The following is a 26,691-nucleotide window of genomic DNA, read 5'->3' as shown; positions in this document are numbered from 1 at the left end:
TGTGCACCTTCACAGGAACCCGTTTAACACTTTATAAGACACGGTATGAAAGACATGGGGGCACATTTACTAAGGGTCCGCAGCCGCGAATCCGTCGGGTTTTTCCCGAATATTTCCTCTTTGCGCTGTATTTCACGGAATTGTGGCGCACGCGATCGATTTTTGGCGCAATCGCGCCGACTTTCGCACGACAGAAATCGGGGGGCGTGGCCACCGGACAACCCGAATGATTCGGAAAAACCGCAGAATTTAAAAAGCCATTTGTGTCGCAAGATCAAGCACTCACATACACCAGAAAAAAGCAGGTGAACTCCAGCGGACCTCGGCGCAGCAGCGACACCTGGTGAATATCGGCGCACGGACCTTAGTGAATCCCAGCAGAACCCGAATCAGCGTCGGAGAACCCACCGCTGGATCGCGACTGGACCGGGTAAGTAAATGTGCCCCATGGTGTAATTATTGCAAACGGAAACTGTCCATCATAAGCTTTATTGATGTGAATGTCATTGGAAGTCATGGCTTTGGTCTGCTTTTGTATACAATGATAACCCCATCACATAATGTATAATGTAAACTGTATGTAAATAAGATCCTTGCATGCTGTACGGTCTCTGGAGGGTGGGGTATTTGTTTTATAATGTTTGTTGTAAACTGAAAAAACGTTTAATAAAAAAGAGTGGATTTAAAAAAAAAAGAAGTACCCCAGCATCCCTCAATGAAACGAAGATTGAGTTGGTCAGAAATCAACATGTCTGATCCGTTGTTGTAATAATAACAATAATCCTTTATTTATCTAGCGCACACAGATTATGCAGCACTACTCAGAGCTTCCCAAATCAGTCCCTGTTCCCAATGGGACTCTCAATCTAATCAACCTACCAGTATGTTTTTTTTTTCTGGAGTGTGGGAGGAAACTGGAGGATTTTATCTAAGGACAAGACGGTAGTCATCGCTATGAAATAGAGGTTTGTGTGACCCTTTCATGATATGCCTTCCCAAAGTATCACCAACCCACCACCAAACCCGTCACGCTGGATTATGTAGCACAATGGCATTTTACGACTCTTCCAAAAAAAAACATTGGTGCACATTTACTAAGGGTCCGCAGCCGCGAATCCGTCGGGTTTTTTCAGAATATTTCCGCTTTGCGCTGTATTTCACGGGATTGTGGCGCACGCGATCGATTTTTGGCGCAATCGCGCCGACTTTGGCGCGACAGAAATCGGGGGGCGTGGCCACCGGACAACCCGAATGATTCGGAAAAAACGCAGAATTTAAAAAGCCATTTGTGTCGCAAGATCAAGCACTCACATACACCAGAAAAAAGCAGGTGAACTCCGGCGGACCTCGGCGCAGCAGCGACACCTGGTGAATATCGGCGCACGGACCTTAGTGAATCCCGGCAGAACCCGAATCAGCGCCGGAGAACCCGCCGCTGGATCGCGACTGGACCGGGTAAGTAAATGTGCCCCATTGTGCGTTAGTTTGAACCTGATCTCTTCTGTGAAGAAGACAGACCATCAGTGGGAGATGAGATAGATTTGGAAGGCACGACCGTAATGAGCAAATACCACGTGTGCTGATGTTTGTACCAGGGTATCTGCTGGTTGAAAATTTAAATGCTATATAAAAGAAACACAGCACCATTTATGGAGTCATGGCAAAAACAACTTTTTATTATAAAGAAAATTCTTAAAAATTACTCAGTAAAACACATTGGGGCAGATTTATCAAGCTGTCTGAAAGTCAGCATATTTCTAGATGCCAATGTCAACCAATCACAGATTAGCTTTCATTTTACCAGTGCTCATGAATATTTTAAAGGGGAGCTATGATTGGTTGCCATGGGCAATTAGAAATACTCTGACTTTCAGACAGCTTCATAAATGTGCCCCATTATTTATTTATTTTTTTAAAAATAAATTTTCAATAAAAGAAGCATAAACAAAATTATGTTGGTTGTATCAACTGATACTTGTATCATGCAAAATTTTGCCACAATAACTGTTGAAGAGATGTTATTCAATTGGGTCTTGTTGGATAATACAGGAATGTGTTGATTTTCAACAATCCAACAGGTGTATTCTAAGTAATGAGATGTATTTGTAGATAATGCAATGTTATCACCCTCTCTCTGAAGGAACTTTCATTTGCAGCATGACTGGTAAAATTGATTCACACATCAGTTATACTTCTTAACTAACTTGATAATCCTGAAGACTGAAGATTAATTGTCTCTATGTTATACTGTGATGTATTCCATTAAAAGGGTTCTATAGGAAAAAAAAGTGTTGAAGGGTTATCCTATAGTTAGGCCCTCAACAGCAATCAGCTGCCTGGGATTGTACAATGTACAGTGGAGAGGGCCAAAACAGTTCAATCTACAGTGTGGTGACGTGACCTTATTGCAGGCTTGATTCCCATTCATTGCATAAACTACATTCCAAAGCCTTAAAAACGCTTATTGATTTCGTTTTTGATGAATTGTCTTAGCTCTTACTAGGAACTGTTTAAAATTTATTCCATGTCGTATACTTGTTACTCCAAGAAACTTACAACTAAGTGTATGCAAAACACTATAAAGGTTCACTGGTATGGAACATATTCTTACTTGGAGTTTCTGTAGTAGCTCATCTCTTTCATTCTCCAGCTCTGTAAGATCAGGTCTCTGTCCTTTCAATTGAAGAATCTCCTACAACCAAAGAAAAACATTAATAAAGAAATATGTTGCCATAACAGTTACATGATTCAATTTAGCTGTTTGCACCTATTCTCGTATCAATTGTTCAATTATAAGCAACTACTTATAACTTTTGTTTTCGGTATCCTTACTGTATAGGGCTGGTGGAATCGGGTCTGTGAACTCTTACCTGCCCACACATTGACATAATAGTAGATGGACGCATCTCTGCCTTGGTGAAGACAAAAGGGAAGAGGAGCCGATGGGGAATTTCATTAGTGGGGGCTGTAACATGGGACATTTCATTAGTGAGGGGAGGCTGTGACCAATGCATTTTCCACCCTAGACTTATACTCAAGTCTATGGGGGTTATTTATCTTTAGTCAGGACATTTGTGGATATCTTTTCTTGGTTTTTCTGGGTTTTGGACTTGTTTGATTTATCTTAGAGGTAGATATATAAGGCAGCTGTATCTGTGGGTTTTTTGCATATTTTAATTAAAAAGTTGCACAAAAGTCGCAAAATCTTCTGCAACCTCTTCTAAAGTTTTTAACCAGGATTTTCGACAAAATTGTGACTTTTTTTATACGTCCAAGATATCAAGTGCAACACTGAAAAAAGTGTGGGAAAAAAAAAAGAGTGGAAAGTAACAAATTTAGGCACAAAAAATAAAGAGAATTAGGTGCCTCAACTTATGCTCGGGTCTGCTTATACTTGTGTGTATATATAGTATTTCTTTATTATTTTTCCTAGTTTCATATTTTTCTTGCAGAAATAAATGGCGAATTCTGTGGGTCCCAAGATTAGTGTGTGCATTACCCTGCTCTGCAGCCTGTGTGATCTGCCCTTTAGAAGAAACTGTGGGCCTCATTTACTAAACCCCTTGCACCATTTTACTGTTGGACTTTGCCCATTCTTTTATGTGCTGCTTGCACATGTATTTAAGAAGTGTCAGCACCACATATGTGTTGCACGTGACACATTTGGGTTGCGGCTGCAATATACCCAAAGCCACACAAATTTCTACAGGTAAAAAGGCGTGTACAGTTGGACCGTGCACCACATTTTACATGCAGAGTCTGAGTCCATGTTGCATGCCCCATGTTAAAGGTGCACCAAAAAAGTTTGTGTACTCTGTCGGGGATGTACAGGGACACAGACTTCACAGACAAACTGCACATAGTGCAGTTTGTACTGGTTTTGATCAATGTACAACCTTCTTCCTTTTTGGTATCTATAACACTAAGAGAAAAGAGTGTGCAGTAGAGGGGACTGAAAGAATCAGGAGTAGTACCCTGCTAGATTTTTGTTCAAAACAACAGGGCAAGCTTTTTTGGGCAAGATCTACGCAGAGTCAACAGCAAAATAGTGGAAAGTTTTAATGAGAACTTGAGAATGAAACTTAATTTTGTACTTAAGAAAAAGCATCTATTTAACAATTGTGCTCATTCAGTCCTGCAAAAATAGTACATTTACATGCAAATAAAGTGACATATACAACTCTTTTAATTACCTCTTCCTTGTTCTTAAGCAGTGTCTCAAGCTCTTGAAGTCGTTCAGAGTGCTCATTATCCTGATCTGTGGTTGTCACTGTTGTAGACTGAGTCTCCAACTCTCCGACCTATATAATAGTGAATAAAAATGGTCTTTCCCTTGGATGCATATGCTACTTTTCACTTAATTAGGTAATCAAAATCTGAGGTTCAAATTTGGAATAACAGAATAGTTAAAGATAAATAAAACAAATAACTTCCTATATAACAGTTATATTGAAAGTTCTGTCAGTAAGTAGTTACATGAAGCATTAACACTCTTTCACAGTGCTACCTGAGCAATGGTTATCGGGGCATATTTACTTACCTGGTCCCTGCACAACTTTTTGGTCTCTGTGACAACTGGATTTTAAAAATGTTGGGTTGTCATAAGAATCAGGATTAACAATAAAGTTTCATTACAGACATCATTTATAACTGCTACAGCTGATCATTGTAGCCTAGGACTAAAATACAATAAATTACCAATATCCAGAGGTCCGTTTGTAACTAGGGTTCGTATGTAAGTCGAGTGTTCTTAAGTAGGGGACCGTCTGTACTTGGAATACGTCCATTCCCCATACAATAATTCATGTCAATTAACAATAAATTGTAATAATAAACACTAAATTGTTAAGCACCCGTGACATATTATTAAGGACAAACCTGTTATTGAACATTCATCTGTTCAGTTAGTGACTTTCAGGGTGCATTCATACATTGCAGTTAAAACTGCATTGCGATCAGTTTTGATGTGGTTTTAGGTGTAACAGGTAACAGGTAAATCTTTAAAATTCACCTGTTCACCTGCTAAATTAAGAAACGGTACTAAAAACCACTTCAAAATTAATTACTATGCAGTTGAGATGCAGTTTTTTAACTGCAACATTTAGACACAATCTCAAGCAGCAGTTAAAAAAAGATATATAAAATATATACGGGTTCATGGTAACATAAGACTGAACAGAAAGTCTTTCCATAATAGGTAAAGAGAAAAAGTAATATTATATATTATATTGATGTAAAGACATTTTACTTATTGTAATGGTTTATTAGAGTAGGTATTGGTTTTTCTCACACTTCTCGCTCGCTAAGTAGGGAGTCTTAACTATACACCTTCTTTCTGTAAAGCCATAATATTCATCTCAAAACACCTCTTGTACAAAATATCTGCACTCTAACCCAGAGCAGTCTCTATTTGCATACATTGTACCCCTGTCCATTCCACTCTCCTAGCACATTGTACCATATATGTGTTCCTTGCCTTCCCATGCATCGACAATCCTCTGCTTGCTCAAAAACAGTACACTTCATGAAGAATTATAAGATAATTAGATGTTCTCAAAGGAATATTTTTCATACCAAAGGCCTTGAAAGGTTGTTAAAGAAATCTGCAGTGTTTCGAACCTAAACAATCACATTGTGGTTAAGTTGTGGCTCTAAATAAAACCAGAGTGTACATCATACATATATACCCCATTCGGGTGATCATGTGATACATTTGTTCCCACCCCCTAATTAGCATATTACATCATCATATTGAAATTACATAGTGAACATCAGATAAAAATACTTAAATTCATAATAACATGTGTTACATACAGCATATTAAAGTGCATGTGCCTACATAGTGTCTAAATTGACTGGTGCTTAACACCTAGTGTAGCAATGTCGGTAAAGTGCTAAGTGGATAAAAGTAAAGTTAATCAAATATATTTAAAAACAGTCCGGGTGTCTCACCACCTCGTCCACAAGCAGTGTGCAAAAAAAGGGGAAAGCGATCCGTTCGTCACTGCCACTGTTCGGAAGTTTGGCTTGGCACGCCGGTGTCTGGAGGTGCTTGACACGCATGATTGGAACGCAAGCACAACGATGCCTCATTGCGCATGCGCAGACTTGTCCTGTAGTCAAGGAGATGGCTCACGTCATAAGTAAACAAGGCGGGTGCAGATCGCTGAATGTAACAGACGTATAGCCAGATTGGGTATATAATACCAACAATTATATCAGAGGGGGAGGCTACTGGCACAGCACGGAGTATGCAGGTAATAGTAAGATGATATAATGAACAACCACATATATGGGGAAGCGGCATAGTTATTAACCCCTGTGATCCGGGGAAAGGAAAGATCCATGTTTTCTAATCCCTGGTGGTCCTGTAGGGACACTATAGGGAAAAATAAAAGTATAGTTATAAGACCCCTCGTGGTTCACTAGGTGAGTGCAAATACTCCCATTGGCACAAGTTGTAGCCACCAGATAGTAAATGGTAGATCGTATGGTCATCGTTTTGGCAAATTATCATGCAGAGTAGGAGAAAAAAAAGGGGGGGGGAGGGGGGAAAATGGCAGTGCAGGATCAAGTGCAACACAAAAAAAGAGGTGGAAGGGACTGGTGAGAAAGATCCCGGAATGGCTTTCTTGGATTCATGTCATAGTTCTGTGGACTTCTCTTTTTCTAAATAAAACCAGCCACCCTACTCACCATGTCCCCTAAAAACACACTCAATCCATAGCAATTCTTATGAATTTACCTTGCTGGAAAGCACTACGTACAGGAAAACTTAGGCTGCGGTCACACGTGGCGTTTTGAACCCCTTTTCAAGCAGTCCGTTAAAAAACGCATGCGTTTTTGACTGGTTTTAATTAAGATGATTGGGAAAACCAGACAAAAACCGCTTAATTTTCAAAAAGCGCATGTATTTTTCAAAAACACATGCGTTTTCTAAAGGACTGTTTACAAACGGGCCAAAAACGGGTTCAAAACACCACGTGTGACCGCAGCCTTAGGCCAGGACGTATAACATTGTGAATTTTAAGCTTGTGATGAGGAAGTCCTTTTTTTCTATAGAGTACAACCATTCTTAGTTATCACCTTGCACTTATGATCTATACAATAACCATGATATTTAATGTTATAACAACCTCTTTGATAGCAATTTCTCTTTTTGGCCGCAGGGTGGTTTTATGTTTTATTAAAAAATATTACATATTAAAATGTATAAAATGTATGACATTGTATAGCCTCTCATGTAAAGCACTGACAGGATGGGGGAGTATGTTTGGAATTACAGCGGCAGGTAATTTTGACATTAAAAACTAAATCAGAAAGATTCATTGGTTTGTCCGCTGCTAGTCCACTCTTTCTCATGCCTGAAATAGTCCAGATTAACTTGTTACTCCATTGTTAGTGCTGGCAGCCTGATTGACACATAAACACTTGTCAAGGTACAGGCTGTATTTTAGAACACCTACAATTACTCCACATACACTATGGTTACCAGCTGTAAGACTATGTGAAGACAAGTGATTACTGACTCATGTAACAGTAGTGACCAGCCTGTTTAGGACCAAGATGTCCAAGCACTTTTTGTAATTTTTTTTTACCTTTTAAAATTCATAACATTTTAAATTCTATGTGGGCGTTTTCAGGGGTGAACCAAGCTTTTCTGATGCCCGAGGCGAGCCATAGAGAGACCCCCCCCCCCCCATATATGTAATTTATCATATACAGCATAGAAAATAGATATAGCGTGCCGCCATGTATTATAAAATGCATACAGCATACCGCCATGTTTTATAAAATGCATACAGCATGCCGCCATGTATTATGAAATGCATACAGCATACCGCCATGTTTTATAAAATGCATACAGCATGCCGCCATGTATTATGAAATGCATACATCATACCGCCATGTATTATGAAATGCATACAGTGTGTCGCCGTGTAGTTTAAAATGCATACAGCATACCGCCATGTAGTATAAAATGCATACCGTCAAGTAATATAAAATTCAAACAGTGTACTGCCATGTAGTACAAAATGCATACAGAGTACCGCCAAGTAATATAAAATGCATACAGTGTACCGCAATGTAGTATAAAATGCATACAGAGTACCACCAAGTAATTAAAAATGCATACAGTGTACCGCCATGTAGTATAAAATGCATACAGCATGCCGCCAATTAGTATAAAATGCATACAGGTTACAGCCATGTAGTATAAAATGCATACATTGTGCCGCCATGTAGTATAAAACTAAAATTTGCAATTATTTCAGGTATTCTATGCCACAGAAGCCCTGATAAATATCACCAACACTGCATATACTTACAGCATATATACACACACTGCACATACAGCAAATATACACACACATACATATATCATATACAGAATATCTGTGTGTGTGTGTGTATATATATATATATATTTATATATATATATATATATATATATATATATATATGCCCACACATCTGTACGTACATATCCATACATACTTGTACATATATATACACACATCTATACATACTTATACATACATAAATAGAAGTTACCTTACTCTTTTCTTCTTTTACGGTCCTTGTCCTCTGGCGGAGGGCTGGAGCCAGGGGGGACAGGAGTGGGGGGGGGGTGTGACCGGAGCGGACATGTGGGGCTGCGGCCATGGAGAAGTTTCGGAAGTGCACGTGCCCGCTGGCAGGTGGGCGATGTGCCGCCGGCGGTCATGGGAAAGTGCCGCGCAGCAGTGCAGGCTGGGGGTCACGGGGGACATGCCAGCCGGAAGAAGGGTGGATGTGCCGGCCGGGGGGAGGGTACATGTGTTGGCCGGCAGGCGGGTGGATGTCCGGCTTGCGGGGGGATGTGCCGGCCGGAGCATGTGCCAGTGGGCGGGAGCTTATGTCGGCCGGCAGTCTGGAGCCCGCTGTAGCCCCCTCATTCAGCAGTAGGCGCGCCCCCTGAGGTGAGATTATCAACTCGCTTCATAGCAGGTGCGCCCCTGGGCGTTTTTATTCACCAGTTAAGTTAGATATTTTAATAGCACAATTTTAATGTATTTTGGGTTTTTAATTTTTCAGGGGACAAACATCCTTATTTTTCTACATACAAGGCTGTATTAAGGTGTATTTGGTGGTAAAATAAAAGTTTTTAAATTTCTACTTTCCTCTGGGGAATAAGTTAAGTATTGTAGCAGGCAGTAAAAGGAATGGCCAGTGTGGTATTTTCTTTTTTAAACTTTTAAATACTATACAGGCGGACTTACATACGGCCCCTAGTTACAAACTGACCTCTGGATATTGGTAATTTATTGTACTTTAGTCCTAGGCTACAATAAACAGCTGTAACAGTTATCAAAGGTGTCTGTAATGAACCCAACATTTTTAAAATCCAAATGTCACAGAGACCAAAAAAGTTCTGGCTGGGATTACAATGATAAAATATACAGTTCCGACTTACATACAAATTCAACTTAAGAACAAACCTACAGATCCTATCTTGTATGTAACCCGGGGACTGCCTGTACTGTAAATTATTTGCTTTAATTTTTACTAGTGGCAGCAGAGAAAAATAAACACCTCTTTCATTCAGCTCATGACATCTAATGTGTTTACCACCATTTCGATCCCTTTCCCGACTCCATGCGCAGTATTAGTAGTACAATAATTAGGCAGTGCAGTGGCGGGAAACACTAAACATATGTTTCAAGCATAACATATTTATTGCAATTGTTTGATGTCCATACCCTTTGTCGTAATCTTTCTGCTTCTTCTTGATATCCAGCCAGCTGCTTCTTCCATTTTTCTACATTGGCATTTGCTTCCCTCAAAGCGGCAACCAGTTTATTGTTGTTGTCCTGAAGACTGAAAAACTCGGCCTCCCATTGCACCTCACACACTGATCTGGTAAATAGATACATTCAAAAGTCATGTCACATGTATATGAAACTGAAAATTGTGATTCATGACAGATTCTAGACAACAGACGAGTGTCAATAGTAGGACCAAACCTATGTCCTCTCAATATACTATACACCTATCACCACAAAACAGAAAGGCTAAACCATAAGGAAACTAGACCATTAATGAATACAAAAATCACAAATGATGTTCACAGAGCACAAGTGTGAATGGAGACTCGTTAGTAACAGAGTCACAATAAGGGCAGCAATAGCAAATTACAAAAGCTGATAATAGCAGCAAATATTGGTATCTACATAATTAGTAATTACATAATTAGTAACAGTATACAAGTGATAACCCTAATGGTATGAGTCACTGTTCAAAAATACAACACCTAAACTTACAATATAATTACTGCTTGGTACAACAGGCTGACATACACCCTGATGTGCTTTTCAATTACAAGGGTTCTTTGACATAGATTTGTGTGATCATTTTGTCATGGGGTCTTTGACAAAGATCTGGTGTTAGGCAACTACCTTACACTGCCTTCCTGGGCTGGGAATAAGGGAAGGCAGAGGTAGGCAGTAGCCTAGGGCACCACCATTTTTATCCCTTGGTGGTGGCGGGGGAGGAGTCGCATATTGGATCTTCCGGACTGACAGCTTGAGATTTTCCTGGCTGGCTATATACTACTGGGGACTTCCTGGCTATATACTACTGGGGACTGGCTGGCTATATGCTACTGGGGGCTGGCTATATACTACTGGGGGCTGGCTGGCTACATACCACTGGGGGCTGGCTATATACTACTGGGGACTGGCTGGCTATATACTACTGGGGACTGGCTGGCTATATGCTACTGGGGGCTGGCTATATACTACTGGGGGCTGGCTGGCTACATACCACTGGGGGCTGGCTATATACTACCGGGAACTGGCTGGCTATATACTACCGGAGACTGGCTGGCTACATACTACTGGGGGCTGTCTGGATATATACTACTGGGGGCTGGCTATATACTACTGGGAGCTGGCAGGCTATATACTAGTGGGGGCTGGCTGGCTACATACCGCTAAGGGCTGGCTATAAACTACTGGGGACTGGCGGGCTATATAGAACTGGGGGCTGGCTGGTTCTATACCACTGGGGGATGGCTGGCTATATACAACTGGGGGTTGGCTGGCTACATACAACTGGGGGCTTGCTGGCTATATACTACTGGGGGCTTGCTGGCTATATACTACTGGGGGCTGGCTGGCTATAGACTACTGGGGACTGGCTATATACTACTCAGGACTGGCTGGCTATATACTACTGGGAACTGGCTGGCTATATACTACTGGGGACTGGCTGGCTAAATACTACTGGGGGCTTTTCCAGTTTTTTTGGGGGTAAAATTAGGTACCTCAGTTCATTCTCAGATCGGCTTATACTTGAGTATATAAACAGTACTTAAAATGAAAATAAAAACGAAATACTAATAATTTCAACAGCACACAGTGTATAATATTCTGGTTATACAAACATATAGGTTTGAAATCGGCACCGTATTAAGCTCTTTAAAAAACGTAATGCCTTATACCAGAGTGCCCAAAATGCACACCCGACCCACTTATTTATTGCAAAGTGCCAACACAGCAATTCTAGCATTACATTATTAAAATCTTCTTGCTCCGTGCTATACAGCTATATGCAGATTTCACCGGTCCGGAGGACACCAATATCGTTGACAGAAAGTTGGAAAATTCAGATTGCTATTGGAACTTCCCTTGACAACCAACTGAACAGGAAGAATTGTGTGGCCAAGAGCAGGAGCTTCAGTGGCTCCAATGATAATCTGACCCTGTCCACACCTTCTCTTCCTGCAGTCTCAGATAGACCCAGGGTGGTTCACGTCCAGGGCTACCTGGGCCTGCAGTAGGATCCCTCAAGTCCTGTTTGGTGAATTCTAAGCTGGGGCAACAGCCTGAGTGCCCACTGAGAGGGCTCAGAGTGCCACCTCTGGCACCCGTGCCATAGGTTCGCCAACACTGCCTTATACAGTATAAAACCATATAGGGTTAAATATTTGTGAAGTCATGATTTTAAATCAAAGTTGAGATGTTTATGTGCAGGCTACAAATCTCTAGAAACCGGAATGGAAATGATAAGACTTTTGTAATCTTTAATCAGAAATCCAAGTGATATACAGAGGTTTCTGCACACTAATCATTCCCATAAGGTAAAATCTTTGACCCGACCTTTGAAGTCCATTGAAAGCCATTTCATTAGCTACTATTGTAAAGTTTAAAATGGGTTAATATTCAGAGAAAAAATGTGCAGAGCTTATAAAGATATGAGTGTGGCTGAGTTCTCTGTAAAATGTGTTGCAGTCTTCTGCAATTACTGTGTATTTTAATTGGCTTGTGGCAGATGGAGGGGGATCTAAGTCTTAAATCTGGGTTATACTAACACATTTTCAGTAATTTAAAATTATTAGTGTCTCTGCAAATCTACAGTTATTCTTTCAGCAATGTTTAATCTGCCTTGTGCTGAAAAGTCATTTTCATAGCAAGGTATACTGGAGAATCATACCACTATACAATCTAATAAGAGTATTCTAAACAGTAACATGACTAGAAGATGTTTGATCATTGTACGTCTTAAAAAATTCCCTTCTCATTACGGTTCCATTAAAAACACAAATCCATCTTGAGACACCTACAAGATTTGCATGTTTCAAGCAATTGGGTTGTCCTTAGTCTTGTAAATGCTGCCAATGATGAATTATAAATTATAATCATCTTGCTTTCTTGCTATGGAATCCCAAAATCTTGTTATATTAAATCTACCATTAAAATCAAGGGATAAACCAGGGACATTTACTCCTACAACCAGGCATTGTGACTGTGGTAATATTCTTATATTTGTTATCCTTGGCCTCCTTCCTTCTAGAATCAACTTTTAAAATTATGCTACTAAGCCTGAAAGGCTACTGGGGCAGTTTTCAAAGCCCCTCCGTGCTGCAGATTCACAGGCTGTTAGATTGTCTTCCCCTCATGTAATCTCACTGCAGCAAATAAAGTTTCAGCACACAGAGGAAGTGCTCCTTGCACACTGTAACAGCCTGTAAAGCTACAGCACGAAGAGGCTCTGTTAACAACCCTCATAGCCCTTCTGGCTCATTAGCATACTTGTAAAAGTTGATTTAAGAAAGAAGGCGGCGATGAATAACAAATGTAAAACAAAACATCACAGTCACTGTGCCTGGATCTATGAGTAAGTTACCCTAGTTTATCCATGCTTGATTTCCTTTGAAGTGTACCTCTTGTTTAATAATTATATAAAACAAATCATACTATATAATTCCTACTTTTAAATATACCCATAATTGTCCCAACAGGAGAGAAGTGGCAAGGGTCTAATTAATTCCTATTGTTGTCCTAGAACCTAGTCTAGATCACACAAGAGCAATTACACAAGCAGCAAAACAGAAAAAAAACTGTTAAAAAAAGGAAAAAATAAATTAATTTTATAGAAGCGCTGTCACCATAAAAATAAGGTGTAACCTGCAAACAGCGTGTTATAGAGCAGGAGCAGCATTCTGTCATATCTCAGGCAATGTACTATGTTCGGGTATTCGGGTGGGTATTTCTTTGTCAGACACTGAAGAGCAGTGTCCTCTTTTGTCAGGATAATATGCCTTTCCACACTGCCAAATTTGTTCAAGTTGTTATAGTTTATGAAACATGTAAAAAAGAACAATTGTGCTGCCCATGCTTGCAGTGAAGCATGCATGCTGTTTACATATATGTACTTTGTGTTCCTGCCTGCAGAATACTTGTGTATTGTGGTCCTAATGCCTTTAAATCCATTTACAGCATTTATAGAAGATGCAGCAAGGACTTGTCAGAAAAATAATACAAATAAACAGAGGAGTATAAAAGATGAGACTGTGCATTTCTTTATATGTCCTTGTGGGCCAACTTTGCTGTGCTTTTTCCTAGAATCACTGCACTCATCCTTATCCTCACTCCCTTTCTTTATCTTGTTTTTTTTCTAAAGCAGACCACGTGTATACCAGACAGTATGTATGACAAGTTATACATGAACAGGGGTGTAGTTACAGCAACGGGCACATTAAAGGCTGATTTATACTCGACAATGATAATAGTGATATTCATTAACAGTGAACAACATCTCACTCCTGGAGACTATTAACATGTGTTTCCCCATTCCTATAGTCCCTTTGTGCTCCCGTTCCTCTATACCAGTGATGGCGAACCTATGGCACGCGTGCCAGACGGCACGCAAAGCCGTTTCTGTTGGCACGCGTACCGTCGCCGGTAAGCCTCTGCCCGCTGGCCGTAAAAATTTGTCTATGCGAGCGGCGGAACTACGCGCCGCTCCATAGACAGAACCGCAGAGTTTTTGCGCATGCGTGATAACTTGGGAAGCGCTGAAAGTTTCAGTCGCTCCCATAGAAACCGCGCATGCGCAGTAATTATCCCGGGCCGCTCCGCTCTGCTCCCTCCCGGTTCGCCCCGCTCTGCTCCCTCCCGGTTCGCTCCGCTCTGCTCTGTCCCGGTCCGCTCCGCACTCCGTAGCCCCCCTCTCCTCCGCTCCGTAGCCCCCCTCTCTACCGCTCCGTAGCCCCCCTCTCCTCCGCTCCGTAGCCCCCTCTCCTCCGCTCAGTAGCCCCCCTCTCTTCCGCTCCGTGGCCCCCCTCTCTTCCGCTCCGTGGCCCCCCTCTCTTCCGCTCCGTGGCCCCCCTCTCTTCCGCTCCGTGGCCCCCCTCTCCTCCGCTCCGTGGCCCCCCTCTCCTCCGCTCCAGGTGGGAGTGGAGAATGCATACAGCGTAACCTGCATGCATTCCTGGAGAACCTTCCTGTAGAAAAATAAAGTAAGTTTATCTGTGTATATGTATGTAATATGTATATGTATGTAATGAGTATATGTATGTGTATATGTATGTAATGAGTATATGTATGTGTATATGTATGTAATGTGTATATGTATGTGTAATGTGTATATGTATGTGTATATGTATGTAATGTGTATATGTATGTGTATATGTATGTGATGTGTATATGTATGTGATGTGCATATGTGGGTGTATATGTATGTGATGTGTATATGTAGGTGTTTATGTATGTGATGTGTATATGTAGGTGTTTATATATGTATACATATATATATATATATATATATATATGTATATATATATATATTCTGTATGTATTTTATACTACATGGCGATAAGCTGTATGCATTTTATACTACATGGCGGCATTCTGTATGAATTTTATACTACATGGTGACAAGCTGTATGAATTTTATTCTATATTACGTATATGGGGGGCGTCTCTCTATGGCTCGTTTTCTCAATTAAAACCTTGTTATTCTAGTTAAATTTTTGTGTTGGCACTTCACTTCAAGTCAGATGGGTTTGGGTTGCATTTTGGGCACTCGGTCTCTAAAAGGTTCGCCATCACTGCTGTATACTATGATTATCCTAATACCTCACTCCTATAAATCCTGACTCCATTTTGCTCTCACTCCTATATACTAGGACTCCTGTATGCCCCCATTCCTATGTGGCCCTGTTCTTACATGTTATGGCAGCCCTCTGACTCCTAAAGACCATTAAAGGGAATCTGTCATCAGATTTTGACCTATCTACCTAATGACAGTTTCCAGCAGCTTACAACACTCACAAATCAAACAAGTCTTTTCCAAACAAAGTCTTCTGCTCCATTGAACAGAAAATTCACTTAGAAAATGTACATGGCTCTTTGTCAATAAAGCACCAAAGTAATGGGGGTGGTACACAGCACTTTCCGATTTATGGAGTCATCCTGGTAATCCCTCTTAACATCTCCCTGTTCAACCCCCTTCCTTCCTGTGACATAGTCACCCACACAGTTTAAATCTCCCGTATTCTCCCACCTCTGTTTTCCCACCTCTATGTATAATGAATCACTGTGCCTCATTTCTTGTAGTTTATAACACTATCATTCTCAGCCAACAATCTGGCAAGGGATGAGATTGTAGAACACCCATCACAATCGATCCACATTACAGAAATAATATTAACCACTAAACAATTAATACGAGTGTTAATTTAAGAAATTGGTGTGTAGTATAGGTGTAGTTCACATCTTTGTCCTGGGAGTTCTGTTGGAATATGCTGTGGTGTTCCTTTTTGCACACAATTCTTTAACATATTGGGCCTACTGAACCTTACTTACCCGGGATTCACTAAGGTAGTTCCCCCGATGTCCACTAGGTGTCGCTGCTGCACTGAAGTCCGTCAGAGTGAACTGAAGTTCCCCCGTCCTCCGCTAGGTGCAGGTAAGTACGTGTCAAGCGACACTTTTTTTTTTAAATGCTGCGGTTTTTCCGAATCCCCCCATTTCCGTCGCGTGCATGCCAGCGCCAATGTGCCACAATCCGATCATGTGTGCCAAAAACCCATGGCAATTCAGGGAAAATCGGCGCAAATCGGAAATATTCAGATAACCCGTCGGAAAAACGTGATTCGGGCCCTTAGTAAATTACCCCCACTGTTCCTTTTTGATAGATTTTTATATGGGTTTTTGTCCAGCTACACAATATGAATCTTCATGTGGGAGAAATAAACTAATAATATTAAAGAAAAAATTAAAAATCTGCATAGAATGTCCATTTTCATGTGGGAAAATTAGGTCATGTAAATGAGATTTTCATAATTCCATATACTGTAAAAGTACTGCATCAGCAGATCTTCCACACAAAAAAACACACAGGACATTGTGTGCTATGTGTCATATGCAGCTGGCCTGTAGGAAAGCCAATGAGAAAACACAACAAAACATGCCATACACTTAAAAAAATGGCTGTGAAGATTATCTTTTCTTCATAAAAAAAAATCTACATGAAGCCTCAAAGAGGTTTTCTGGGTAGACAGAACTGATGCTAATACTACGCCAAGAAGAAAGAATTAGGCCCTCACCAGTGCTCAATTTCAAAACAAATTGACTGGTGAAATATGGTCTTCATTTATTTTTTTTTTTAAATCAGGTAACTTTTATTAAAGCGTATATACACTCACCGGCCACTTTATTAGGTACACCTGTCCAACTGCTCGTTAACACTTAATTTCTAATCAGCCAATCACATGGCGCCAACTCAGTGCATTTAGTCATGTAGACATGGTCAAGACAATCTCCTGCAGTTCAAACCGAGCATCAGTATGGGGAAGAAAGGTGATTTGAGTGCCTTTGAACGTGGCATGGTTGTTGGTGCCAGAAGGGCTGGTCTGAGTATTTCAGAAACTGCTCATCTACTGGGATTTTCACGCACAACCATCTCTAGGGTTTACAGAGAATGGTCCGAAAAAGAAAAAACATCCAGTGAGCGGCAGTTCTGTGGGCGGAAATGCCTTGTTGATGCCAGAGGTCAGAGGAGAATGGGCAGACTGGTTCGAGCTGATAGAAAGGCAACAGTGACTCAAATCGCCACCCGTTACAACCAAGGTAGGCAGAAGAGCATCTCTGAACGCACAGTATGTCGAACTTTGAGGCAGATGGTCTACAGCAGCAGAAGACCACACCAGGTGCCACTCCTTTCAGCTAAGAACAGGAAACTGAGGCTACAATTTGCACAAGCTCATCGAAATTGGACAGTAGAAGATTGAAAAAACGCTGCCTGGTCTGATGAGTCTCGATTTCTGCTGCGATATTCGGATGGTAGGGTCAGAATTTGGCGTCAACAACATGAAAGCATGGATCCATCCTGCCTTGTATCAACGGTTCAGGCTGGTGGTGGTGGTGTCATGGTGTGGGGAATATTTTCTTGGCACTCTTTGGGCCCCTTGGTACCAATTGAGCATCGTTGCAACGCCACAGCCTACCTGAGTATTGTTGCTGACCATGTCCATCCCTTTATGAGCACAATGTACCCAACATCTGATGGCTACTTTCAGCAGGATAATGCGCCATGTCATAAAGCTGGAATCATCTCAGACTGGTTTCTTGAACATGACAATGAGTTCACTGTACTCAAATGGCCTCCACAGTCACCAGATCTCAATCCAATAGAGCATCTTTGGGATGTGGTGGAACGGGAGATTTGCATCATGGATGTGCAGCCGACAAATCTGCGGCAACTGTGTGATGCCATCATGTCAATATGGACCAAAATCTCTGAGGAATGCTTCCAGCACCTTGTTGAATCTATGCCACGAAGAATTGAGGCAGTTCTGAAGGCAAAAGGGGGTCCAACCCGTTACTAGCATGGTGTACCTAATAAAGTGGCCGGTGAGTGTATATTACAGCATACATATACAAATATCATAAGTTCAACTGTATAGATGAAACATTAGCTCTGAACATATAATCATCCCCCCCCCCCCAACTGCCCCCTCCCAGGTCTGGCTGTATCATGCTCCTCCAGAAGTACCCCATAATCCTTCTTCCAAAGAGCTACCTCCTTCAACCTCCATTTACCTTTCCCTCCCAATTCCAACTATCCCTCAGGGCAAACTCTCTCCCATCTCCGAATCAAATCCTTTGTTCCCATTCCTGGACACTCCAGCCATTTTTTCCATTGTGGTGTATCAAAAAAGTGAGTGGTGCCCAGGGCCACCACTCTCAGCCGTGCCCTCAAGCGCCGTTTAATGTCCAAGAATTGCATCCCCCTCCCCCGTCTTCATTTATTTTAATCTGTGCAGAATCCCTCTCCTCCTAATCTTACTGTCTGATATCAGACAAAAAGTAATATGTAAAAATTTTGGATGAGAATATACCATATGTAGGTAGCTAATGTCCTATTACTTTTTATAAGATTTAATACGATTTATATGATTTTAACATACATATATGTTTACAGATATTTATACAGTAAATATTTACCCTTCTGACAGCATCTTCTTAACCCTCTCTCGTTCGGTACTGAGCTCCATCTCTGCACTCTGGCTCCTGAAGAGCTTATCTTCTCCTGGTCCATTGGCACTAATAATTGGAGAAGGTACTATCTAGAATGAGTAAAATGAAATAAGCATTAAAGATCCTTAATTAACTCACAAACAACTTCTTATCATTGGCTTATTTTTAGTATATGTTTCACATGTGTACAAAAAAATAAGGGTCTTGTCAACAAAAGTGAAAAACTGACAAATGGTATATGTTTGTTTTAAGGGACAGCGCACACAACTAATGGACTGTGTCAAATTCATTAGTAAGCAGCGCATCTCCTCATTTGAACCATTTTCAACCACCCATGATACCAGATACCAGATTGATAAAACTCTTCCATTAAAGACAAAGACAATATTCTTAATGTACTCAGGATAGCAAAATAACACATTCCCTAATTGACTTTTGTTACAACCTGTCTCTATCAGTCCTGATGTACACAATTTTGGTTGCCCTTGGACCCAACCCTGGATCTTCTGAGTTTAGGGTCAGGGATGACATTTTGCTCTTCTGTCTGACACTACACTGAGCTGAGCTGCTCTCTGCCTCTAGCCCTCACCCTTGCATTCCAGGATGAGCTAACACACATACTAACTTCCTGCCGGCAAGCAACGAATCACATGTTGAGGAGTGTAAAGCTACAGGCAGATAAGTTCTTTATCCAGGGGAAGGAGAGGGAGGCATACAGTATGTAATTATGAATGTATGTAATGGCTGTGATAGCAGATATGAGAATGTCATGTGTAATATGTATCTCATGGATCTCATCATCTTTTTTTCTCTGACATGTCTTCATCTCTCTTTTCTATGTGTCAGATACTAGTAAATGTTCAGAAGCTAAATAAAAGTGTATATAAACCTGTACCCTTATAATCTAACCACATCATCACCACACAACATCTCATAGCACAGAGGGATCATGAATTGTCTACTTAGCGAGGCCCCACCCACACTCTGGAATTTAACACTGACCAGCCTAGGGAGTGATAGGAGCTAAAACAGCAATACAACTGAGTAAAATTGTAAAGTAAGGATTTAAAAATGATCTTTCATCACTAGGGGATTGAAATTTGAGAATTTTCTTTCACGGGCAAACCCATTTAAGAATAGACGCATGGATAACAAACAGTTGGCAAATGTATGCAAATCAATATTGAATGTGATATAAAATATGATGCAAAGAGACGGGACTCCTTGTATCATATATCACATTGATGCATAGCGCCCTATCCACTGAACCCCATCCTTCTGTAAATACTCTAAGAACAAGCCCACTTCCTTCAGAAATCATCATAAACTAAGGTCTTTTACTGATCACTTAAAAAGGTGGTGCTCTATAAATTAATAATAATAATAAAAAGTGGAAAATAATGAGAGGCCAACATGACAGGGGTTTTACAGGACTGAAACAGTTGCTAGGAAAAGGAGGAGTTAGAAGCAGGTGACAAAAAGGGGGAGGTTATACTAATTAGCCATGAAGTGACCGTTATTTGAAGCCATTTTAGTTTTGGAGGCTGATAGTGAAACTCCTGCCTCAACCAGCCCTTTTATTTGTGGGAATGTACATGGGTGTAACCGTTTCACGGCTAGATGAAGCGCAGACTTGAAAGTCTTATGGTCACTGGCATTGAAAAGGTTACCGCTCCAAGTAGGGGCGGGGATCGCACTCATAAACTTCATAACCAGGAGATGCTATGGATATATTAGATACACACATGCCTAGTGGCTTGAACAGTAAAACTGATACAATGTACCTGTATTAATACATTTTGAGTGAATGTATCTTTAGTACCTGGTTAACTTCTGTTTACTTGCAACATCTGATCAATATGCAATATGTATCTTATAAGCCACTACACTATGCGCATGCGCTAATCAATATGGTTCCATTCACCAGTTATTTGTTTTTTTAAATGAATGTCTTTGCAGATACCTTTAAGACCATGAGTAAGAACTAATACCTATGTTAGAAACGTGTAGGTCTCTTGGATTATGCACTATGACTACTTCTTTTTAATTGTTTTGGAATAAAGAAGAAAGTTTTTTTAACAGCCTGTAGTGCCAGTCTTTACCTATCTCTACTCTTTGAACAGTATTTGGGCGTTCTGACAAGCCTATTCAAGATTTGTGCAACAGACTACACAGAAGGTTTTTTTTCGGCTCTTTAAGGTCCACGTGAGTGAGCCCCCTGATCAGTATATTTTTGCATTCAATAAAGACAAGAAAGTGAGTGATGCGTTTTGGTCTTTCTTCTGTCTATCTAATGTACTTGTTCCGTTGTCTGAGCACCACCTGCTGTCGCCACAAGCCCCCGATGCATAAAAAGTGCCCTTGCCATTACATATTATATACAAGTCTGGTAGAGGCGACTCTCTCTGAACATTGCTTGCTTTTTGTCATGGAAATTAACCCACCCAAAATAAATAATTCATTAAAAACTATGGTTATAAAGCATGCCCTTATCTCTAAATGGCCCCTTTTCTATGATTACAATGTTACAAAAATCAGTTTGTAAACTTATATGCAACTCACCTAAGGTGAGTCCAATGATACTACTTGAGTCCAATGAAGCCTTGCATATTCATGAGTTACTTGTATTACCCTCCCTAGGGCATATCTAGTCATATCTATCTATATATCTATCTATCTCATATCTGTAAATCTATCTAAATATCTATTATCTAGTCATATCTATCTACCCAACTATGTATCTATGTATCTATCTATGTAAAACTCCACCATAGCACATGATGGGACAGCTTGAAGACTTGGAGAGTCTCTCCTGCCATTTCCTGCTGTGAAGTGTGAGGTGATGGGGGAGGGGGGATGAGCTGCATCTTGTGTCTGTGTGGATTATTTGTTTATATTCAAGTGTAGGGAAAGCTGAGGGAGATATAAGTGTAGTTGTTTGGTTACTACATTAGTTAGTGCTCCTGGCAGCACTGAACTATGAGGTAAACAGCAGGGAATGCAAGGAGAGGAGAGGTGAGAGGGGTATGTGTCTCCCTCTGTAGTCAGCTCCTCAGTGAAGACCGAATATGCCTAGCAACAGCAATTTAAGAAGTCACTAACAACAGGGGAAAGGCTGCAGAATACAAGAGGAAGGAGCAAGATTCTGGTAACTAATCAAATTGCAAAAGGACTTAAAATGACCTGCCCTACAACACATCAGAAGTTTTTTTAAATGACGGTTACCCTTTAAAGTCATTTGATCAGGATAACATCATCAAAGGTCCTGTTACATCTGCAACGTCTATCCCATGTATGTATGTGATCACATGAACTCACAGCATGCCTCCATGGAGGATGCAGAGAAGTAGAAATCCATGGAGAATAGGGAAGAGTAGAAATCCATGATGGATGAGGAGGAGTGGAAATCCATGGAGGCATGCTATGATTTCATGTTATCAGATGTATGCATGCTATATGTGTACATGTATAGTTTGCTAATGTTAAGAGGCCAAAGTACCTGTGATGATGTCACTCTGGCCGAATTGGTCAATTTGTGCCTTTTATGTAACTTTTACCAACACACTCTAATTTTCACATATGCTTACTGATGTCAGATGTATAATGTGTGACTTTTTAAAAAGTGCCTAATTTTGATGCAAATGTACTCCAGTTCCCTTCTGGCATAAAAGATTGTTAAGAACTAGTTGCCCCAAAATCTCTGACTTTTGTGGGACTATTCATAAAGTCACAAAAACACTGAAGATCTTAATACCTCGGTCACGCGTTGCACTTGCGCATCCCTAGCCCTACATTTCCAAACACAGGGGGCCGTGCCTCAACCCGTTCTCAATACCATTTCCAATGAAAACGTCTCTTTCAGTGACTGTTTCTGAAGTCTCTTTCGGTGACTGTCATTGACCGTCTCTTTCGGGGACTGTCACTGACCGTCTCTTTCCGTGGCTGTCACTGCTCATTTCTTTCAGTGTCTGTCACTGACCATATCTTTCAGTGATTGTCACGGACCGGCTCTTTCTGTGGCTGTCACTGTCCATTTCTTTCAGTGCCTGTCACTGACCATCTCTTTCTCTGTCTGTTTCAGTGGCCATCTATCACCGTCTCTTTCAGTGACCGTCACTGACATTTCTTTCAGTGACCGTCTCTGAACATCTCTTTTAGTGACCGTCTCTTTCAGTGACTGTCACTGGCAATCTCTTTCAGTGACAGTCACTGACCAGCTCTTTCAGTGACTACCACTTTGTCTATGGAGAGATTTATTAGAAATGCCTGAGAGAAGAACCGCTCTAGTTGCCTATGGAAACCAATCAGAGCTCAAGTTTCATTTTTGCACAGCTGTTTACAAAATCAGAGCTGATCTCTGATTGGTTTTCATGAGCAACTGGAACAGTTTTACCTCAGACATTTCTGATAAATCTCCCCCTATCTCTGTATCCCTATCCATATTACCTCACATATAAGATGTCTTATACTCATTGCATATAATAACCAATGAAAACTCAGAGCACATATTAATGAACTGTTTCAGAATAGCAACCAATCACAGATCAGCTTCTGATTGCCACAGCAGCAGCAGCAGATAATGGCTACTGTATATAGTGGTTAATAATTGTATTTGGGAAAGTGCGGGGTGAAAATTTTGGCTCAAAACACGAGTCTATGACCTTCCCTGAGTCACAGAGAGCGGCTGTGCAAAATTTGGGGGATTATAAACGTGACAGTGCAGATTCCTTCAGCGGACATACATGCATACAAACACACACATACACTCAGCATTATATATTAGATGTGCAAGTAGTTTGCACTGAAAAAAATGTGCAAAGTCAGACAAAAAACTGGCGCAGGGGCTTTAATAAATGTGGTCCATTTAAACACCCCATTAACAGTTTGGTTTTGTAATTGGAAATGTTAACAGCAATGTAATTAGGCAAATCTCCTCTACTTAGAAGTTGTATTGCGTTTCAAAATCCAATATAAACGCCACCAGTTTTGTTAATTTAACAGGAACTGAACATGTGAATTTTAAACCTGTTCAATAGATGTAAACCAACTGTTAAACCACATCAAGTCTGCATGCCTAATTACATTGCTGTCAACATGTTAGCGCATTGTGTTAACATTGCATTGGCGTATGTGTTTTGAACACGCCATGTTGACATCAATGTAATTAGGCAAATTTCCTCTTCTCAGCTGTTGTGATGCGTTTGAAAACGCATGAGTTGATGCAAATAAAACGAAACTTGTGAACGCACCCCAAAACTGATTACAATGCAGCTGAGATTCAGTTCTAGCTGCACAACTACAGTGTGGTCACATGGTACGTTTTTAAATGTATTAAAAAACCGTTTTTGTATGTTACCAAGCACTTGGCTGGTTTGAATCAGTTTTGCAGCTTTGTTAACGTTTTCACACTTACTTGCACTTCCAGAAATGGGAAAAAAAAACAAAAAAAAAAACAACTCAAACCAGTCAAACTCACAGTAACATGCAAAAATGCATGCCTGAGGGCGCGTCACGTTCTGCTAGCGTCGCGTTATGAACAGGGGCGGGGCTCGGGCCGATTGCATATGCGTTTCCCGGGAAATGCATGTAATTGATAACCCGATCGCATGTGTTTCTCTGGAAACGCGTATGTGATTGGCCCAAGCCAAGCCCCCTGTGCACTGGTGTCGTGCTATGAACGCGATGCTAGCGGAACATGTGAACGTGTCCTCACATTAAATTGCATTCACAATCCAACAGCTGTAGTTAGATTATTAGTGGGGTAGATTATAAGAATGATGCATTTTCAATCCATTGAAACGAATGTGTTTTAGAATGTTTACCATGTGTTTGGCTGGTTTTAACCCCTTAAGGACGGAGGGTTTTCCGGCTCATTTCTCGCTCTCCAACTTCAAAAATCCATAACTTTTTCATTTTTCCGTGTACAGACCTGTGTGAGGGCTTATTTTGTGCGTAACAAATTTTACTTTCCCGTAATGTTATTTATTTTAACATGCCGTGTACTGCGAAGCTGGAAAAAAATTCCAAATGTGGAAAAATTGAAAAAAAAACCGCACGTGCGTCACGTTCTTGTGGGCTCAGTTTTTACGACTTTCACTCTTCGCTCCAAATAATACGCCTACTTTATTCTTTGGTTCGGTGCGATCGCAGTGATACCAAATTTATACAGGTTTTATTGTGTTTTAATACATTTTCAAAAATTAAACGAATGTGTACAAAAAAGAAAAAAAAAAATTTGCCATCTTCTGACGTCATTTTTTGCGAAATGAGGCGACGTTTTCATTGCTACCATTTTGAGGTCTGTGCGACATTTTGATCATTTTTTATTTCATTTTTTATGTTATGTAAAAAGGTGTAAAAGTCGCATTTCGGACATTTGGGCGCCATTTCCCGCCTCGGAGGTCACCGCCGCCTGTAACCGTTTTTATATTTTGATAGATCGGGCATTTTGGGACGCGGCGATACCTAATATGTTTGTGATTTTTACTGTTTATTATGTTTTATATCCGTTCTAGGGAAAGGGGGGTGATTTGAACTTTTAATATTTTATTAATTTTTTTTATTTTTTAAACTTTTTTTTTATTTTTTTTTTCACTATCTTTTAGACCATCTAGGGTACATTAACCCTAGATGGTCAGATCGCTCCTACCATATACTGCAATACTTCTGTATTGCAATATATGGCATTTTTGCAGCACATTCATTACAATGAGCCACTGGCTCATTGTAACGAATCTGCAGCTGCCAGATAGCCTCGTTTCAAAAGAAGACACGAGGCTACCATGGCAACCGATCGCCGCCCCCCGATGACGTTCGGGGGCGTGGCGATCGGAAAAAAGATGGCGGCGCCCGCGCGCCGCCGTCTTTTTAACGCCGCCGGCGACTTTGCCGGCGGCGTTGAAGGGGTTAATAGCCGCGATCGGTGCAAGCACCGAACGCGGTTATTAGCGGTGGGGGTTTTGTGCAATATGCAACAACCCCCACCTCTGTATGAAGAGGACTCAGCCCGTGAGCCCTCTTCATACATCCCTTATACCTCTGCGCCGTAGAGCTACGGCGCAGAGCATTAAGGGGTTAAACTGCTTCACAGCTGCCTACACTTCTAGAGATGAAGATAAACAGGTTCACACCAGCCAAATGCATGGTAAACATTAAAAAACACATGCGTTTTTAAATGGACTGACAACACATGCTTTAAAATGGTCCAAAAACGCAATGTGTGGCATCACCCTTACACACAATGGTCAAGTCTCCTACATCTATGCTATACTACGACACACTGCTAGATCTGCTGTGCCTTCCTCCTTTTCCCCAGATAAAGAACTTATCTGTCTGTAGCTTTCACAAACCTTCCTGCCGGCAGGAAGTCAGTGAGTGTGAATCAGTGAGTGAGCTCTGACTTGGACTGCAGGAAGGAGGGGTCTAGAGTGCATGCGATCGCCCGAGCCCCGCCCTTGTGCGCTAGTATCGCGTTATGAACGCGACGCAAGCGGGACGTGTAAACATGCTCTAGGGGTGATGGCACATGTGGCGTTATGAATGCGTTTTTGGCCCGTTTTTAAGCAGTCCGTCAACACATTTTTGCTTTTTTTGAAAACGTATGCGTTTTTGTCCGTTTTTCATTGCGCAATTTCGGAAAAACGGACAAAAACGGATGCGTTTTCAAAAAACGCATGCGTTTTTAAAAACCGCATGCGTTTTCTAACGCATGCGTTTTTAACGATCTGAAAACGCACTTAGTAAAAACGGCCCAAAAACGGCCCAAAAACGCCATGTGTGTCTTCACCCTAATAGCTGGTTTAATGTACAACTCCACAGCTTCTCCAGATAAACCATCCAACATAATTTATCTGGAGGTGATAGGATTTTGGATTCTGACTCT

The 26,691-nt window shown here is 41.0% G+C and overlaps 1 protein-coding gene across 2 annotated transcripts in view; it reads right to left on the bottom strand.

Annotated features, from left to right (window-relative positions):
• The window catches only part of HOMER3 (homer scaffold protein 3), a 109,117-nt gene that overhangs the window by 7,693 nt on the left and 74,733 nt on the right, over positions 1-26,691 (bottom strand). For both annotated transcript variants that reach the window (XM_072156241.1, XM_072156232.1), the window contains 4 exons: positions 18,777-18,898; positions 9,744-9,900; positions 4,194-4,301; positions 2,612-2,692 (listed from right to left, as the gene is read on the bottom strand). In XM_072156241.1, coding sequence (XP_072012342.1) covers positions 2,612-2,692; positions 4,194-4,301; positions 9,744-9,900; positions 18,777-18,898 — 468 coding nt within the window. The remainder of the gene's footprint in view (positions 1-2,611; positions 2,693-4,193; positions 4,302-9,743; positions 9,901-18,776; positions 18,899-26,691) is intronic.

This window comes from Engystomops pustulosus, chromosome 1 (genome assembly GCF_040894005.1).
Source record: "Engystomops pustulosus chromosome 1, aEngPut4.maternal, whole genome shotgun sequence".
Taxonomy (NCBI): Eukaryota; Metazoa; Chordata; class Amphibia; order Anura; family Leptodactylidae; genus Engystomops; species Engystomops pustulosus.
Note: the sequence above shows the minus strand (reverse complement) of the source record. Positions and strands in the feature narration are given on the sequence as shown.